This window comes from Nelumbo nucifera, chromosome 5, assembly GCF_055504915.1.
Source record: "Nelumbo nucifera cultivar China Antique chromosome 5, China Antique-T2T, whole genome shotgun sequence".
In the NCBI taxonomy this organism is placed as follows: Eukaryota; Viridiplantae; Streptophyta; class Magnoliopsida; order Proteales; family Nelumbonaceae; genus Nelumbo; species Nelumbo nucifera.
Genome location: NC_142653.1, coordinates 83,142,691 through 83,162,813, shown reverse-complemented (window position 1 = coordinate 83,162,813; position 20,123 = coordinate 83,142,691). Strand labels below are relative to the sequence as shown.

At 37.0% G+C, this 20,123-nt stretch overlaps 1 protein-coding gene across 1 annotated transcript; it reads left to right on the top strand.

Annotated features, from left to right (window-relative positions):
* The first annotated feature begins 17,231 nt into the window (after window positions 1–17,231).
* Window positions 17,232–20,123, top strand: LOC104593756 (trans-cinnamate 4-monooxygenase). Its single transcript, XM_010253743.3, has 3 exons — window positions 17,232–18,316; window positions 18,910–19,043; window positions 19,261–20,123. Exons 1-3 carry the CDS (start codon window positions 17,532–17,534, stop codon window positions 19,857–19,859), a joined length of 1,518 nt encoding a protein of 505 aa, XP_010252045.1. The 5' UTR covers window positions 17,232–17,531; the 3' UTR covers window positions 19,860–20,123.

Here is a 20,123-nt window from a genome sequence, read left to right as displayed (position 1 = left end):
ATCACCAAACTTCAGTGGAGATTTCAGCAACAACTAGAAACTTTAGGGGAGATTTCACTTATTTACCCAAAATAAAAGAAATTATGTTATTGCAAAATAATAAATCATGCACATTTCCTATTTTATTTAGGGGCATTCTTTTTTTGGATTTTAAGAGGGGGGAAAGTTGGTCAATGGGATTTTGGTTCCCATTGACTAAGAATCCCATGTTCTTTTGTCATGTACCCACTAATGGAGTGAGCCCACTTATTGAATGTGGTTTAAATTAGAAGAATAAGTTAGTGGGTGTTTTCTGTTAAATGTTGGGCCATGCATGTAGTGGAGAGCCATGTAGTTTGCTCCTTATTTTATGGGTCAGTTAGTAGTGAGAGAGTGTCATTGATAAGTCACGTAAGATAATGGGTTATGGATAGTCTGAGAGTTGGAGTCTATATATATACTTCCATTGTTGTTTGAGAGAATATCAATTGAAGAATTTTCTTTAGAACCGTTTGGTTTTTATTGGAGGTCTCTCGAAATAGACGAAACTCATGTTACATCGGATCATAACATCTTTTTTTATATTAATGTGGGGACCAAGGAAAGTTTATTTTTCTGGGTATCACTTACCTGACCATCTCCTAGGTGGGTAAATAACCTTCCCACCCGGGGGAAAGTTTCTAACACTTGAATGGAACAAAAATTCCTCTTTTAATAATGGATTTTTATGGTTAAAATAATCATTTTCTTTTTTTTTTACTTGGAAAATAAAAGAACATGGGTAAATACTAAATACACTTACCTGGGTAAGTGTTTCCCAGGAAAAACTTACCCAGGTAATTGCATTTGCCCGGATAAATGACTTACCGAAAAGCAAAGAACAAGGCCTTAATTCCAAATTGATACCCTATAAGTCTATATCAAGGTTTTAAAAACTGACCCAAAACCAGAACTGTTTTGGCCACCAGTTTCTAGGTCGACGGTTTGATTGTTCAATTCAAATGAACGATCCATTCTAACTTAAAAAATATAAAATAATTAAAATAAAAAACAGCCAAAAACCATTGAACGGATCAAATAAATTGACAGTTCGACTGCCCAGATCAATCGTTTTTGGCCAAAGACCAAGTTAAAGGTGAAATAGAATCAATTGCTTGGATGGTTCACGAGCCAAACAGGCCAACCATTCTGATCAATGGCTGTTCGAAAACACAGCTCTATACATTTGAGCGTTGAAACAGGTTTAATTTATCTAACAAAGGTAGTGCAAATTGGAGATAGTTTCTTCCTCGTGGCTCTATTTCCTTTTAACTTCATGGTATGTGAACTTTTTCAGTTTAAGTTATTCAGCTATTATTTCCAAATGTTCTTTAACGGAATTTTTGTGTTCTACCGTTCTTTATATTTCATTTTGATTTTTTTTTTCTTTTTGGGGCTGAGAACATTTTGAATTTTTCTTTTTGTTTTTTCTTTATATTTCATTTTGTAGGTCGAGGTTATAGGGCACTGGTGGTGTCTAACTAAAACATGGTAGATGGCATTGGTGGTATTCTCTTTGGGGCTGAGAACAAGAATGTAAAGCTTTGAGAAAATTAATATTTTATATCTTATAGATATTGAATGTAAAGCTTAGAGAATTTGATATCTGAATTCGATTCAATATCTTATAGATGTTGAAAATTAATATTTAAATTCAAATTCGATTCAAATTTGACTATTAGTTATTTTAGGTAATTAATAAATGTATAAAATAAATATTTTATTTATATAAAATATATAAACTATTTATATAATTTAATTATTATATATAAATTATATAAAATATTTAAGTATTTTATATGTTATATATAAAAATTAAATAATTGATCGAATTCAAATATTAATTGAATTGAATCATGTCATATCCATATTCGAATCCAATTAACTATTCAATATAAATAGGATATCCAAATTTAACCGATTAGATATTCAAATTATTCAAATTTGATTCAATTATGTCGAATTTTAAATTCATAATCGGATTTTCGAATACCGTTGACACCCTTAACTATATTGGTACCGAAGATCTCTCTTCTTAGCTTGCATGTGAATACAATTATACTTATTGTCCTAGAAGTTTGACTATGCGACACTGCTAGAGATGTTAAAAAAAAATGTTTTCCACCAATAAAAAAAGGGAAAATCTATGATAAGGGAAATTTATGATATAAAAAAGATTTTTAATCTATTAAAACCCACCCATAAATTTTAATAAATCATACCAGATTCATTACCATATTTATGATACTAATTTATTGATCAATTATTTTTCAGATATCATATCTTTTCTATATCATAATCGAACCCATAAAAAAGTTATAATATGAGATCGATGCACATGATAACGTCGGGTCATAGGGTTGCAACAAAAGGAGAATGAATCGCATCATGATGATAAGGTGGGATCATAGGGTTGCAACTTGCAACAAAAGGAGAATGAATCGCATCTTAAGAAGAGAATAGCCTGAGATGCGAACATTACAGCTCATCGCATGACCGCTATGTGAACCATCTTTGGGGAATGTGTTGGAGGGCCACAACATCATGGTGTATTGCAAGGTTCAAAAAATCCACCCGAAACACCTGTTCGGGATCCCACCCTTTTTAATAAAAAAAATCCATTTTTAGCTCCCAAAAGCTAAAATTTGAAAAAAAAAATAAACCAAAAAGAAAGTGTATTTCCATATGTTTTTAAGTACCGTTACGTTTATGCTGATACGCAAAAGCGTATCTATACTTTGAACCCATGGTGTATTGTCATGAAATCCTTCTATGCCAGGACAAAGGATGGGCAATGAACGTGCCCATGGGAAATGGATGCGCTGTGCAACTCGATGTCACCGATTTAATGCTTTTATCACACTGCTATTATTTATAACTTGTGATGCGATGTCAACGGCTGTTCATACGTTGGATTGAGTTAGTTTAATAGATTTTTTTAATCGATTCGACTTGATCAGGTTACTTAAAAAGAGCAAATCAAAATCAACCTACGATTAAGTAAAATCGACCCAAACATGAAGGGTCAATTTAGTGAGTTTGGCATTGTTTGTAAACAGTCCTATTTTGGTGTAAAATTTTTTATTCAAAAAAGAGACAATCCTAAAGAGAAAAGTAATTCCCGTTTAAGTAATATTTTATTATTCTTTAATGTTAAAAATAAGTAACTAACTAGAAAGAAGAAACTAGGATAGGGATTACCTAATTAGGGAAAGACTGGAAAATCAGAAACTAATTTGGTTCGGTTTCGGTTTTTATAACTGAACCAAAATATCAATTTATCCCTCTTCACAATCTAAAACCGGCCAATAGTGAAGAAAAACTGACCAAATTGGGTTGAGTTGGGCCGATTTGATCAGTTTGACATTGTTTGTGAACAGTCCTATTTCCATGTACTTACACCATTCCTCTTCAATCCCAAAATCTTGAAGAAGAATAGGTCATTTCTTTGATTCATTTCCTTTTTTTAGTCGTGGAAGAATATATTGTTTCAACCTAGCAATGCTGGGCACTCAAAGGATTAATTTTGCACAAATTCATGATGTGAAAGCATGACAAAATTAAGAAGGATACTCGCTACAAGGTTCAAAAGTCACCCTATCACTATAGGAGACTCTAGTATTGTCATCAATGCTCTCAAAGGATTTGAAGTGCCTCCATGGAGTATTTGTTCAACCTGAGAAAAAATACTAGGTGGCTTGAGACTGCATGCTTACGATCTCATACTCTCATACAAGGTTTTTAAAATCGAACCAGACAATGAAGTGGTCAGGCAGGGGTCCGGTTCCTAGGCTCAATGATTTGACCGTTCAAACTGAATGGACGCCCCATTCTGACAAAAATATTAAAAATTTAAAAAATAATAAATAATAAAAAACAGCCAAAACCGCTGAACAGTTTGAATGATTCGGCCGCCTGGATCAGCGGTTTGTTGACCAAATCAACGTTTTTTGGCAAAATAATAAAATGAAACTGGTCACCTGACTGGTTCCCGATTTTTTCAATCTGACCATCCGGTCTGGTCCAGTTTTGAAAATCATGCTCTCATATTTATAGGGAAACAAACTCAGTTGCGGATCGACTCGCCAACAGTGGACATTCTTCTGGTCTCTAGTGTGGGTCCTTGTTAACTTCTTAAGGCTTTGTCTTTTTGAAAGGGTGATCATTCTTCTTCTGGTCTGACCCAACCTGCAATTAAATTTTCAAACCCAGTCTTAAGCCTAACATTTCAAGCCCGGCTCAAGCCCAACCTGGGTCGTAATATGATTATGTGTGTATGTGTTATATATGTTATATACACAACTATATTTTATTTTATATTAAATGTTTATTATTTTATATAAAATATAAAGTTTTAAATTTTATTTTAACATATAAAGAAATATTTATAAATTGATACATGTCAACAAATGCGTTAACCTTGAGTCAATTCAACTGTGAAAATTGTCCTCTTTAGTGAGGACTTATATAGATGAAGACAAAAACTTTACTCTCATTCTCTAAACAATGTTGGGCTTGGTAAAACATCCAATGGTTGCATTAAGGTCCCGTTTAATTTGTGTAAATGGGGGTTTGGAATCAGAATTGGAATCGGAATAACCAATTTTAATTTCAACTGTTTGATTGAGCGGAATCGGAATCCCATTCCCCAATATGAGGGCCTCCCTTGAGAATGAAATTCTATTCTTGCTTATTCCAATTCTCATTCCTATTGTTATCTGAACCAAACAGATTATGGGAATAGACCATTCCAATTCCAATTCTAATTCTGGTTGTGAATCAAAGGGACCCTAATTATTTAATGCTCTTTCAAATCTCATATGGTTCAAGAATAGGAGTTTTGGCCTTACCTTCACCTATAAAGATATGTTAGCTAAGTCAAATCAAGCATATAAATGAGGCAGATGCCTTATTTTTTGTGTCATAATTTTTTGCATGTATCACATATTATTTAATTTTTATTATTCTATGTCATGGGCCCAAATCATTACTCATTAAGCTCGAAAAGCCCATAAGCCCAGTCCGAGCCCATGAGTCAAGCTTGGCCTAACTTAAATCCCTTACGGTTGGTGCTAAATCCAGCCCATACCACCCCTACTTTTTATGCATGGGTTCGCCCACCCCAGGTCCCTTTCCTTATGTAGTTTTTTTTTTTTTTCTGTTTCGATTTTCCATTTTTATCAGAAAAGGCAGGATAAAAGAAGGGACGGAAAAGAAAGCAGTGGAACGTCATAAATGGGAATGTTTATCGCAAGGTTGACATGGCAAAAATGTAGTAACGGAGCAATGGTGGTGGTAGTTTATACACTGTGAAGATTTTCTTTGGTTGCTTGTTGTGACATGTGGGTTAGGTATGCCCATTTGTCTGATGTCTCCATCAACAGAAGTAGGTAAGCAAAGAAAGGAAGAAAAAGAATGGGTCACCTACTTGTCTTGTTTTCCCCCCTCGATAGGCGGTCACCTAACTCCACTCTTATATGGGTGTGTGCGCGAATGTACTGCTTTAGTTGATTGATACAGTGGTAACATTATTACATTACACCACCATGACGACGACTGTAATTTTGGCCTCCCAGTTGAATCTTCGATGGATTGGCGAGAGTTCCTTTACGGCTTTACCCAACAAAATAAACAAAAGATAGATGGGTGACAGGTCTTATGTGTAATTTGATCAATCTGTTATATTTTAGATTTTTTAAATTTGAACTAGTTAAATTATTGGACTAGATTATCAGACCATTTAACCCTTTACTAAGTTAGAACCCATTTGAACAAATAGGGATGGTCCTGACAATAAATTGGACCAATCCAAAATATTCATCCGATTGGATTGCACTTGGTTTATCTATGATCGACTCATATTGGACTTGGTCAGGTTGGATCAATATCTGGTCCATTGATAATCTCTATATTGAGTGTTACCAGAATTGGGTTTAGGTGCGGAGGAGTCAGTTTTAGGCCATGTTTGGAAGTGCTTAAAAATAAGTGTTTATTTGGGTTGGAATCACACCATTAAGCACTTATTGGTGTTTGGGAAATAAGTCCGAAATAAATGCTTATTTTAAAAATAAGAGCTTTATATTTTAAGCCCAAATTGTCGGTTTTTTCAAGTGCTTATACAATAAGCACTTTTACTGTAAAAGTAGCTTTTTAAAGGTGCTTTAGTAAGAGTGCTTTCATAAATGTGTTTTTATAAAAGTGCTTTTATAAAAGTATTTTTATAAAAATACTTTCATAAAAGTGTTTTATAAAAGTAATTTAATAAAAATACATTCATAAAAGTATATATTAAAAATTTAAAAGGAAATAAAGAACAAAATAGTCACAAATATTTATTTAAGTGTTTATTGGAGAAAATGAATATCAAACGCCCAATATTAAATAAGTGCTGAAAAAGTTGAGTGTAAAATACAAATAAATACTTATTTAAATAAGCAATTTTTTTATTATCTACAACACATCTTAATATCTTCAATCGATTCTTGGTTCTCAGCTGAATCCGTTGAACATTTATTCTTGGTACTAAAAGTGTTTTTGACTTTTTTTAAAGCAAAAGTGTTTTTGACTTGGCTAGCAAGTAACAAGATAGCATACCACCAAAACCCGAAGAAGTTGTTCACATATACTAACTTCATGTGAAAATTAATACTTATAAGTCATGGCTTTACCAAGAAAATGGGTAGCCTAAAAGGTGGGAAAAAACGAAATGCTCTGCCATAGCTATAAAAAAGCAGAATGGTTCAAATAAACGTTTTTGAATTGTCGTTGATCCGGACAGTTAGACCGTTTGGCCCGGAAACCTTTCAGGCAACTAATTCTGTTTCAACCTATTTAACGGTTTTTGACTATTTTTTATTTTTTTAATTTTTTTAATTTTGCTGTTAGAACAGATCATCCATTCGAACTGGACGATCAGGCCGTTGACCCAAAAACTGGTACCCAGAATGGTTCCATTTCCGGATTATTTTTTAAAACGTTGGTTCAAATATCCAGTCGAAAAACCTAGCGTTGGGGTATGATTCCACAATTTGACTTTGATGATTATCATATTTGTCAACGTGGTTGTTTCCTGTTATTTTCATCGAGGTTTGCTGCCTACGATGAATTCCTACCACGAGATGAATTGAAATCCCAGAGAGTGTAGGGCCCATTTGAATTGACCTTTCGGTATATTTGGAATGGACCAGGTAAGGCTCAAGCCCAAATGTAGCGTAAAATCCCGTTGCACTGCTATACGTATTCATGCACACGTCTCTGTTTTTTTTTTCTTTGTTTTTTTGGTAAACTGCATGTCTATGCATTGTGTAAGCAAAGTTGAGCCTGTTTGGTTTCATTACAATTTTATGAGGAAACGTTTTGTATAAAATTATTCTTAAAAATGAAAAGTGGCTGACGCTGTGTCCATAACTCGGTCATTAGACACCACATAAGCCAAAAAGTGATAAAAAGTTTTTCTAATTTTAAAGATGTCCAATTCTTATGGGAATCCACCCACATAGGGCGGGATGGGGATGATTTTTTTCTTGTAAAGACTAGGATTGAAAAATTTTTATCCCTATTGACAGGGTCGAGGCAGGATTAGAAGAACATTCCCTATCCCATAGGGCCCCTAATCCCCACCTCGTGAGGTCCCTGCTTATATATAGTGTGTATTAAAAATATGATTAAATATATTTGAATTTTTAATAAGATTATAAATTTTAATTATTTTATTTTGATTTTTTAAATGAAAAGAAAATAAAAAATAATTAACATTATAAAAAGATCATAGGGAGTGGGGATCCCCGCAAGGTGGAAGATAACTTCATCCCCACTAGTGGAGATGGGAATGGAAACGGAAATAGGGATTTTTGCAGGGATAGAGATGGGGAGTGGCTCTGCATCCTGTGACATTCCTAGTCATTGCCATCTATCAAGAAAATGATTTCAAATAACCTCTTGATAAAGAGGCTCAACCAAACAAAATTGAGTCTCCATTGCTAGAAACACCTATTTGGCACTAATCAAACATCAATTTTCAGATAAACGATAATTGCCAAACACCATCTTAGTAAGGATAGGCTCACACGGTAATGGAATAATTAGCAGAGAAAGCTGAGAATGAAATTCATTGTGGGCAGAGATTTTGGGTTTGGTTTGAGTAAGTTAGTCTTAAGTGACTAAGGCCGAGGCCGTGTTTGGGAGTACTTATTTAAAATAAATGTTTGTTTGGGCGGGGACCATATCATTAAGCACTTATTGTTATTTGGGAAATAATCCCAAAATAAGTGCTTATTTTTAAAAATAAGGGATTATTATTTAAGTCCAAATTTCCATCTTTTTTAAGTGCTTATACAATAAGCACTTATTCAATTTTTTCTCTCAAAATTATTCTCGGTAAATTTTTAAAATACCAATTATATCATTTTACAAAGGCATTTTTATAAAAGTAATTTTATGAAAAGCACTTTTACAAAAGCATTTTTATGAAACTACTTTAAGAAAAGTACTTTCATAAAAGCATTTTTAGGATAGTACTTTTACGAAAGCACTTTTATAAAAGTTCTTTAACAAAAGCAATAAAAGTACTTTTACAAAAAGTACTTTTACAAAAAGTACTTTTACAAAAAGTACTTTTATGAAAGTATTTTTATAAAAGCACTTTCTATTATTCCACAAGAACCATAGAATAATGCTAGCTTGTTCTATGCTTAACTGAGAAACAAGGTTGTTATTCATGATTATGTTAGACCACCAACTATTGATCACTATGTCCGGGCCCACTAGTCTCCAAACCTGATTTGCAATCATGCAATTTTTGAAAATGTGATCATTGTTCTCATCATCTCCACAAAAGTTACATGCTTCACTTATGGTCATACCCCTCTTTCTAAAGAGGTCTTTGGAATGTAGTTTATACTTAAGGAGCATAAACATAAAGATTCTTATATTGGGGGGGACATCGAGGCTCCAAATAGTGTTTAGGAAGTCTCTGTGCTACATTTGCATATTATCCCTAACACAAGCTTCTTTGTACCCTGATCTTATAGTGAACTTCCCCTTAGGGTCAAGTCTCCAAATGACTTCATCAATACAGTCACTGACTTTGAGATCTTCATTAACAAGAGTGTCCTCTATTCTAACATCTTTAAGAATGTCATCCCCCACCTCTCTGTCATTCCAAAAGTTAATAGATATCCCATGTCCTCTATTCAAAGGAAATTTTTCCCTAAAAACAACGACTCTTCTAGATATGTCAATGGATCAGCTCTGGAACCAGTCCTGGACCAAATATTAATCGTTTCTACTTGACAACCATAAAACCGTCTCGACAATTGGGTAGGGGTGTCAATCGACCGGTTTTGGTTTGGATCCAATCCGATCCAAACCTTATCAAATCGGATTTGGACGGTCCATTATAATTATTGGATGCCAATCCAAAATAAATTGGTCTATACTCTTATTGTTTTGAATTAGACCTAAACCAAATTTTCAATAATCCGATCATGAGGCCAAACCCTTGTCCAATTTGAAATCAATCAAAACTGAAAATAACATAAAATCACTTTTATGAAAGTACTTTTACGAAAACATTTTTATAAAAACATTTTTATAAAAGTACTTTTATAAAAAGTATTTTTACGAAAGCACTTTTATAAAAATACTTTTACACGAAAGCACTTTTATGAAATCACTTTTTACAAAAGAACTTTTACGAAAACTTTTACAAAAGTACTTTTATAAAAGTCTATGGAAGTACTTTTCGAAAAGTGCTTTTATAAAAGTACTTTTACAAAAGCACTTTTCCAAAGTACTTTTATAAAAGTACTTCTACAAGCACTTTTCTGAAATACTTTCAATAAAATGCTTTTGTAAAAGCACTTTTATGAAAATATTTTTATCAAAGTACTTTTACAAAAGTGTTTTTTCAATGCTAAAAGTGCTTTTATATAATTTTTTATATTTCATTCGGTTTGGATTGAATCCAATCCAATCCATTTACGTTTTAATGGATTGGATAGGAGTTGGTTTGTATTGGATTTGGACCGGATTGAGTCCAATCCATTTATAAGTGGACTCACATTGGACTGGGTCGGGTTAGACCAAATCCATCCAATTAACACCTCTACAATTGGGTATGACCCAATTATACTGAGATTTATAATTAACTATATAATAATTATTTAAAACTATATTTTTTATAATATGACCTTAATAAGACAAAACAAGAGTTTTAACGAAAATTATCTTGTATACAATCTATAAAATTTACCCTGTTGGACATAAAACATAACAAAAAATAAAAGAAAACCAGAAAGTCTTTATGTATCATAACTATATAACCAGTTTGGGCCTAAATGGAAACAATAAAAACCACTCCTGACCCAATTATTAATCAAGACAAAACCTCAAAACCAGAATCGATATAAAATTAAGGGATTTTTGGACTGTAATCCCCCTCAGAAATTGAATTCGCAGCCCCTCCTAATCTACTAATAGCCCCCTATAAACTACATCCTTCTCGGAAATTTGGCATCAATCCACGGATAGGATTCAGTCCACTCCTAATCTAGTAGTAGCACCACCTAGGGATGGACTGAACGGTAAAAACCCCAATTAATTCTATCGATTCAGTTCTGTTGGATAGACCTAACCCATTGACATTGACAGCCCTAAATTCATGCCTAAAGCAATGTATTTCCGTTGGATAATAAGTTTTTTAACAAATTCCCCTTCCATAGGGTAAAACTTTAACACAGCATTATAAAACCCCAAAACCAAAACCAAAAATATACAATAAAGAACCTTCCATGAGTTGAAGTGTCTCACTGAAATATATATATCAAAGCATGTATTCTAAATGTTCAACAAACCTTTTTCTTCGTTCCATGAAACCAAAAATAAAAAATATTTAGTGTTAGGGTGCATTTGGTAAATATATGATCGAAGAACTTTTGGTCTCTTGGAAGATCGAAAATAAAATGGTGACGTTTCACATTTGATAAGAAAACTTCAGCAGATTTTTGGGTCTTTGAAACTATTAAAAGATTCATTTTGAAAGTTCAGTTTCAAGATAAACACCCCTTCTTTGAAAAAGAAAACCATAAGGCTGCATTTGCTTTGAAGGGAAAAAGGTAGAAAAATTTATACAAACCTTATAAGTTTCCCTGACTTTTCTTTTCTTTCCCCCCTGACTTTTTGTTTCAAACCAAACAACCTAAGGAATTTATGGAGAAAGTAAAAGGAGAACTCTCAGCCACTGAACGACAACCAAAACTGGAGTGAGTTGTAAGTATTGCAGTTTATTTTTTCTCCCCACTCAAAATGATGCCAAATGGGTTGCTTCAATAATTCTATGAAAGTTTTCAATATGTCAAAATATAGGGTTGTTGGAACCAAAACATGAAGTTGACCAAACAACCAATGCCACTTGTATTGGAAATTTGGAATTCAAAATAATAATACCTTGACAATCAAAACCATCTATTACATCAATACCCTATACTCTCTTTATTTTGGAATCTTCTCAAGTCATACGATCACTAGCCATATTTTTATGAGAAGGTGCAACTTGAACTAACCTGAAACAAAACCCAACAAAAATCATTGGGTCGGGTCGGTTAAGATCGGAGGTTCTTTAGTTAAAAATGTAAGTTTTTTAAAATAGAATCGGACAATAAACTGGTTAGGGATTCAGTTTTCGAGTTAAACGGATAGTCTGTTCTGACAAAAAAATAAAAACAAGCTAAACCATTGAACAATTCGACCATTTGAATCAACGATTTGTTGAACAAATCAACAACTTTTTGGGGAAATAATGATTCTAGGGTAAAACAGAACCAGTCACCTGACCGATTTCTAGTTTTTCCTGTCCGATAGTTTGGTCCGGTCCAGTTTTGAAAATCATAATTTTCAGTGTATTCAAGTTACTATAACATTCCTGGGGCACCATAATTTTGTTACTGTATATACATTAAGGCTAAAACTAGGTAACCTTAGTCAAGTTGTCCTAAATCTAAGAAATGAGAACATTTAAAAGAATGATGAAAATGGGCCAATTCAACTTAACCTGCTGTCGTGGGGTTGGAGGATCAACAACTCTGATTGAGCTAGGATTGTCTTCAACCCCACCTAACCTTAGCCTCACAAGATTTGTACCGTTAAAATGGGAAAAGAGGATCATGTAACCAATAACCATCATGACATGGTTGGGATAAAGCTTAGTTGATGTTGACCATGATAATGATAATGATAATGATTTAATGTATTTTAAAGATTTATATAGTTTTCCTAAGCGTATTCATACACACATCTCTTAATTTATGCATCTCTAAAGTATATTCTAATGTGGATAATATACAATACAAATATTTTGAACCCTGGCTGTAACTCATGTGACTTGGCACACATGTAGTACTAAATTAATAATAATTAACCAGCCATGATCTCACTCAAACTTAGACTAGTTTGTAATTAGGAAGAAGGAATCACAGAGAGTGGTGGATTGATCTTCATCCAATAGCATAAAAGTCTACACAAGACGTACCTGATGAAATTTATATAGATGGATACCTACCAGTTACCACCTTCTACGGCCATTAATAAATTAATTTCTTTTCTTTCACAAAAACGGAGAAGGGGGATCTCGGATTTTATGATATATAATAAAATACAATATTTAATTACCCTCCATATATGCTTGAAGGTGAGTCAGGATGATACATTAGATTAAAAAACAAGTTGGAATGAGGTCATAGTTTAATCTTTTACCTCCTAATTTTTTGGGTAATTTGAACACATCAACTAAGGGAATTTATTATTGATTATTGCAACAAAGTCTATGCTAGTTGAAAACGTCAAAGGGTAGAATGAAATCAAAGAACTAATCCTGGACGTCCAAACTCACAAAGCGACAAGCCAACAACCCGAGTTGCGAAGATTACTGCTGGAGCCTGGAGCCTGGAGCCTGGTGCTTGGAGCCGGATTCCCGGACTTGGTAGGAGTAGTAGTTCACTAGTTCTCTGTCACCAGGGTGTGCCTATGAAATATTAATATATGATAGAGACAGGATTTAATAGTGAAAACAAGACCTCTCTACTCTTTCAATGGACCGTTAGTTCAGTTCGACTCCTCTACAGGAACTGTAGACCGTAGAGGATTGGAACTCCCCCCTTAGACCTTATCAGTTATCACTTTGTTGGTTGTACCTTCACTCATCACGTGCATTCGTTGCCTTTATTTTTGCATTTTTCAAATTTTCTATGATCTGATTATCAAAACGGTGCGAATATGCCGGTTGGAATGCTTTCTCATCCTACCCGTCAAAATATGTTTTTGTTTTTATTTTTATTATTTAAAGACCCCTAACTTTAACTTTATTTCCAATAGAGGGGCACCCCACCCTAACGTTATTAGTTAACCATTACCGCATGAAAAGACATAACCTGCTTTAGGGGTGTAAACGAATCAAGCTATTCTTGAGTTATTTGGGTTCGGCTAAAAGTAATCGAGTTCGAGTCGAGTTCAACTTGAATCGAGTAATTGTAATTGGTGGAATCGAATTCGAGCTTCCTAATACCCGACTTGAAAGGCTCACAAGCCTATTCGCGAGCTATTTGGGTTCCGCTCGAATTTATAGAGTTTGAATCGTATAAATAAACATTAATTTTTTAATACTAATTTATGTATAATCGGCTCAAGTTGAACTGAGCTCAAATAGCTCACGAGTGTTGACTGTTGAGTTCGATTTGAGTTTTGAGCTATGTGGTTTCGAGTCGAGCTCGAGATTGAGAAACTTGGTTCTCCACTCGACTTAACTCAACTATACCCTAGCCCACTCTACCCTAAAACTCAATACAAAGCACACAACCTCACCTCACCTCAACCAAATCCAAATATAATAAAAACAAGATAATATATAGGGATCCGTTTGGTTTGCAGGAATAGGGGTTTGGAATCAGAATCCAACTGTTTGGTTGGATGGAATTAGAATCCTATTCCCATTTCTGTTGGAATGGCATTCCCCCAGTTGAGAGGGAATGACCATTTCTTACCCCTCTCTTGAGAATGAAATCCCATTCCTACTAATTTTAATTCCCATTCTCATTCCTATCTGAACCAAACAGACGATGGGAATGGACCATTTCAATTCCGATTCCAATTCCAACTACGAGCCAAACGGACCTAGGGTTATTAAGTATAATGAGAAGTTGTTGGTAGTCTTATCTAACAAACTTCTGCAATGCAACCACTATGAATTTGATGCATTGAGGTATAAGTGAGCATTTTTTTATGATCAATACCTCTATTAACCAAGCAATTCACAACATGGTTTTCTTCAAGTGTGATAGAATTTTGAAAACATACCAGAACCCATTCTTTTTCATGAGGATTAGCTAAACACTTTAGTTGTTCAGTAGGCTGTGAATCCAATAATAGTGTTCCACACCAGTCATAAAATACATGGAGTTTACAATCATTCAACCTTTTGATATGGGCCCATGTATTTTATCACTGGTGTGGAGTGATGGGGGTGTCAATTGGATTACATTTGATCCAATCCGATGCAGTCCAATGTGAGTCTATTACAAATGGACCAGGTCCAATCCAATTCAATGAATATTTTGGACCAATCCAATTCAATGTCTAGATCGTCAATCTGTTCAAATTTGTTTTAATTTAGATTGGTTTCAACCCAATCCCGGTTCATTGACACCTATATTCTTATCTTATATCAATGGATCAGATATTGGTTTAATCCAACCCAATCCAATATAAATTTATTATGTACAGACCAGGTCCAATCCAATCTAATAAATATTTTGGATTGCACTGATCCAATCCAATATGTCTTGTTGGTCCGTCCAATCCGTCTAAATTGATTCTGGACTGGATGGGGTTCAGTCCAAAATCAATTCATTGAAACCCGTGTGGAGTGCTATTATTCGTTGCACAGCATGCTATACATTTAAAGCGTTCAACCAATCCAAATTCCATTCTTTTTAGCAGAATTAATGTTCCACAACATGATCGATTTTGCTTTTAAAAACAAAAACAATTGCCATGTCATCAAAATTGTATGATCTTTCATGGTATAGCTACCTTCTTGAGGATATCAATCAATATCTTATTACCATTATCCAGTTCTCAACTTCCATAAATGCTTTGATTGAAACAAATCTGCAAACTATCTCTTAGAGCCAATACCTCAACAAGCAGCAAAAATCCTTACCATAGAAGCTGAGAAAACCAAAACAAAAGGCATTGATGGAGGGTGATTTGACCCGACCTCTTAAGAAGGCGACACGTAGACGTGACTCAACATAAGTAACACCTCAGTGTGACAGCCTGGCTACAACTGAGTAACGAGCTCGTTAAAGTCCTCGCAGGTCAGCTCGCTACATTATAGCTCGCCACAGAACGAACTCGCTACAACACAAGCTCAAGGACCCCAGTATGCTGAAAGGGAACACTCCAAGCTAAGTCTATCCCACCTCGCGAGCTCGAACAATCAACTCGCTACAATACTTAGGCAAGAGGACCGCCTCAAAGGCAACCTCAGACGAAATCACCTCGGGGTACCTCTAGGAGCTCGCTACAAGGCAGCTCGCTATTGAGCGACGCGGCGTTTTCGGGAAGCTTCTTATCTGACAAGACTGTACCCGTCAGATTGCACCACTTCTCTTGACTGACGGTGCAGTCCCTGCCAGCCCAGCGGACTACACCCAAGTCTCTCGATAGGTGGCGGCGTGTCTGTCTTTTTCGAGTCGTGTCTCTCATCTGATTGGGCAGTACTCTACAGCGATTACCTGCACAGCCCTGGCAAATAACGGCTGCGACAGAGAGCCAGTGGCGGTTATGCCCGATTTGACAAGAACATCTGTATTTAAAGGCCCCGGTTTCCAAAGGGCGAGGAAAAAATTGAACTGATCTAGTGCTATCTGCACTCTTAGCTCTCTTTGCATTTCTTACAGCTCTCTCAGAGTTCTAATTTAAGCATCGAAATATTCCCACCGGACAAGCCCCCCGGAAATCCTTCACCTTCCTCTTCTCAAGTATCGTCTGTCGCTAGTTAGAAGCCAGACGTCTGCCAGTTAGAAATGCCCAGATCACGCTGCATCAGGCACCAATGCCATCTCTCACAACTCCATCTCCACTTAAAAAACCGGGTTACCATAACAATTCCCATCAATATTCAACTTAAATGTATCTATAGGGTGTCAATGCATCCACCAAACTTTAATCCTCTTAACTTGTTTGATAGGAATACTGAGGGCACTTAAAACAAACTGATCATCCATGAAGTAAGAAGATTCCCGAATCAAGCCTAGATCCATCAACCATCTTATTTTCTGAATTAGAGCGGTAGATGGCACACCTTTGACTACACCCATGAAGAGTTTAATAAATGACCTAAAGCGTCCTTTACCATGAGGCCCACGATGACAGAGGAGCCCAGCCTGGATTGTATAGCTGCCACACAAACAAATTGGATCGGTTTCCTCGGGCCTCGGATCAAATAGTTGACAATACCCAGCCTTAGTTCCAAGGTTCCACGCGCACTTACAGCAATCCAGCATCCGATCTGATCCAACATTATTTGAGGGTAGAAGTGGGGGATCCAACTCCAATCCTTAACCAACTGATGGTGGTTCAGTTGGTAGGTTTTTTGATTCGTTGGAGTAGAGATTTAGGATCAAATCCTGCTGCCACCAGGAATTGAGAGGGTTAAGGGAAAGGGGATGGATTACCCCTATTTGTGTAGTCCCATGAGCACAAAAAAAAAAAATACTTCAATCCTTACAATTTCTTCCGTTTGGTCCTTACCCATACAGATCGTCTTTGGGTGCGGAACATCATATACTTCCTATGTTTTTTATTTAATTTATTTTATCTCTATTATTTCATGAATTGAGATCTGTTCCTCACGCAGCACACCTACCTTACAGCCACATTCTATCTTGTATTGGGAACATCTTCTCATGAATAATAAATTCAAAGAAACGGGAGATGTTATACAGCCACATTCCATCTTGTATTGGAACATCTTCTCATGAATAATAAATTCAAAGAACGAGAGATGTTATGGATGTGCGGTCAGAATATGTTGTGAGATCGGTGTGAGACGCGCATTTTAAGAAACAGATCCCGATTCTTTTTTCAGTAGCCATTTATTATTGAAAATGCCACGCATTGCTTATATCATTTCCGCAGCGAATGCTCTCTCTCTCTCCACCTACACCTAGTCCCTCCCCCATTTCATTTGAACGTTTCATTTCACCAACCAATTCCCCTACCTACCACCATGCCACTCCAGCGTCACTCTCCATTTTCTCCTACCACTCCAAGAACCACCGTTATTTCTAACTCCGTCAACCATATCCACCTTCCCCACACGCTCGAGAAACGCACTTAACGTTTTCCGTCACCATTATAGCCATTCAATTCCGGCCCTCTCACCTATAAAACTCGACCCACCCCAACTTCCCCACCTCAGGGCCACCTCTTCCTGAACACCAGACGCCTCTGCAACGATGGATCTTCTCCTCTTGGAGAAAGCCCTCGTAGCTCTCTTCTTCGCCATCGTCCTAGCTATCACCATCTCTAAACTGCGCGGAAAGCGCTTCAAGCTCCCTCCAGGTCCCCTGCCCGTCCCGGTCTTCGGCAACTGGCTCCAAGTCGGGGATGACCTGAACCACCGCAATCTGACCGACTTAGCCAAGAAGTTCGGTGACATCTTATTGCTTCGCATGGGCCAACGCAACCTCGTCGTTGTCTCCTCACCGGACCTCGCCAAAGAAGTCCTACACACTCAAGGGGTTGAGTTCGGTTCACGGACCCGGAATGTGGTCTTCGATATCTTCACGGGGAAGGGCCAAGACATGGTGTTCACCGTCTACGGCGAGCACTGGCGAAAGATGAGACGGATCATGACCGTCCCTTTCTTCACCAACAAGGTGGTTCAGCAGTACCGGTACGGTTGGGAGGATGAGGCCGCTCGGGTGGTGGAGGATGTGAAGAACAATCCCGAGGCCGCAACTAAAGGGATCGTCTTGAGGAAGCGGTTGCAGCTCATGATGTACAACAACATGTACCGGATCATGTTCGACAGAAGGTTTGAAAGTGAGAATGACCCGTTGTTTGTTAAGCTCAGAGCGTTGAATGGTGAGAGGAGTAGGTTGGCTCAGAGCTTCGAATACAACTACGGAGATTTTATTCCTATCTTGAGACCCTTCTTGAGAGGATACTTGAAGATTTGCAAGGAGGTTAAAGAGAGGAGGTTGCAGCTCTTCAAGGACTATTTCCTAGAGGAGAGAAAGTAAGTGCGCTCCTTCTTCTTCTTCTTCTTTTATTAAATTTTCTTTTCCATCGGAAAAATAAAAGAAAGAAAAAAAATAAATAGTTGTTTTTCCCTCTGTTCTTTTAAATCGGTGAAACTGTAAATTCCTTTAGCTGGTGCTTCCATTTTTTGAGGGAACCGGGCCGGGGTTTGATTTTCTCTTTTCTAGGTATGTTTGGTTAGATAGAAAATGAGAGAGAAAAAGAAAGTTGAGGGGAAGTCATTTGTAATTTGTAAATTGGGTTTTGACAATGATACCAAGGTTTTGATTGGTCAAAGTCCTTCACTCCTTCCAGTATCATGTTTTTCCGGCAGCCTGGATTTTCCCTTGTAGATATTACAAACAGCTTTTTCTTTTCGTTTTAAATAACCAAACACAGCCTAAAGTCCTAGGCAAATATTTCTTGTGTTTATTAGGATCATTGTTGATCCGTGAACGCCGGTATCTCCTTCAACGAAGACGGCGGGAGGATTTTGTCAGTTTTTCTCAATCAATCTTCGTTTAGATGGTCAATGAGAATTGACACTAATAACCCCTTCCAATTTGTGTTTTCACCTTGTTGTTACTACAGGAAGCTCGCAAGCACGAAACCCACCGACAACACTGGGCTAAAATGCGCCATAGATCACATCCTCGACGCCCAACAGAAGGGAGAGATAAACGAAGACAACGTTCTTTACATCGTCGAAAACATCAACGTCGCCGGTGAGTACCACCTACCACCCACCTCCAGAAGCTTGATGTTCTTTGTCACCATTTACCTTAATTAGAAGCGAAATAATAAAAATAATAATAATAATACCTGCCTCCCAGTAAAATGACAAAAATTTCCTTTCTACTTTTAGAGTGACGAAAATGCCCTTACCGTTAGAATTGAAAACTAACTAATTCGCGGCCGGAATTTTGTGCCTGTTGCAAGCAGCGATCGAGACGACATTGTGGTCGATCGAGTGGGGCATAGCGGAGCTCGTGAACCACCCTGAGATCCAGAAGAAGCTCCGGGACGAGCTCGACACGGTGCTAGGACCCGGTGTGCAAATCACGGAGCCCGACACCTATAAGCTCCCATACCTGCAGGCAGTGATCAAGGAGACTCTGCGGCTACGTATGGCGATTCCACTATTGGTCCCACACATGAACCTCCACGATGCCAAGCTCGGTGGCTACGACATTCCTGCCGAGAGCAAGATCCTCGTTAACGCTTGGTGGCTTGCCAACAACCCAGCGCAATGGAAGAACCCAGAGGAGTTCCGTCCCGAGAGGTTCCTGGAGGAGGAATCCAAGGTGGAGGCCAACGGCAATGACTTCCGGTACCTCCCGTTCGGTGTTGGCCGGAGGAGCTGCCCGGGAATTATACTGGCGCTGCCCATCCTCGGCATCACATTGGGCCGTCTGGTTCAGAATTTCGAGCTCCTGCCACCTCCAGGTCAGTCGAAGCTAGATACCACGGAGAAGGGCGGGCAGTTCAGCTTGCACATACTGAAGCACTCTACCATTGTCGCAAAGCCAAGAGTATTTTGAGTTTAAATTTTAATTCTCTCTGGGTTTTGTTCTCTTTTTCCCCCTTTTTCTTTAATCAAATATTGTGTACTTGGTAGCTACAGGCCTACCGTAATGGTGGAATATGGGATGAAATTGGAATTTGGTGGGTGAGACAAGGAAATGTTGATATGCTTTACTCGGGGCATGCATGAACAATTTAGATGTATGAATATATGCAAGGACGACTGTAATCTTGCTGTATGCCGATCCACAATAAGTATCAGCTCTTTACTTGTTTCTTAA

Bases quoted from the DNA above. Each gene is read 5' to 3' on its own strand.
- LOC104593756 (XM_010253743.3), top strand. From the start codon at position 17,532: ATGGATCTTCTCCTCTTGGAGAAAGCCCTCGTAGCTCTCTTCTTCGCC. The intron at 18,317-18,909 runs GTAAGTGCGCTC...TTGTTACTACAG, and splicing joins TATTTCCTAGAGGAGAGAAA to GAAGCTCGCAAGCACGAAAC. The intron at 19,044-19,260 runs GTGAGTACCACC...TGTTGCAAGCAG, and splicing joins CGAAAACATCAACGTCGCCG to CGATCGAGACGACATTGTGG.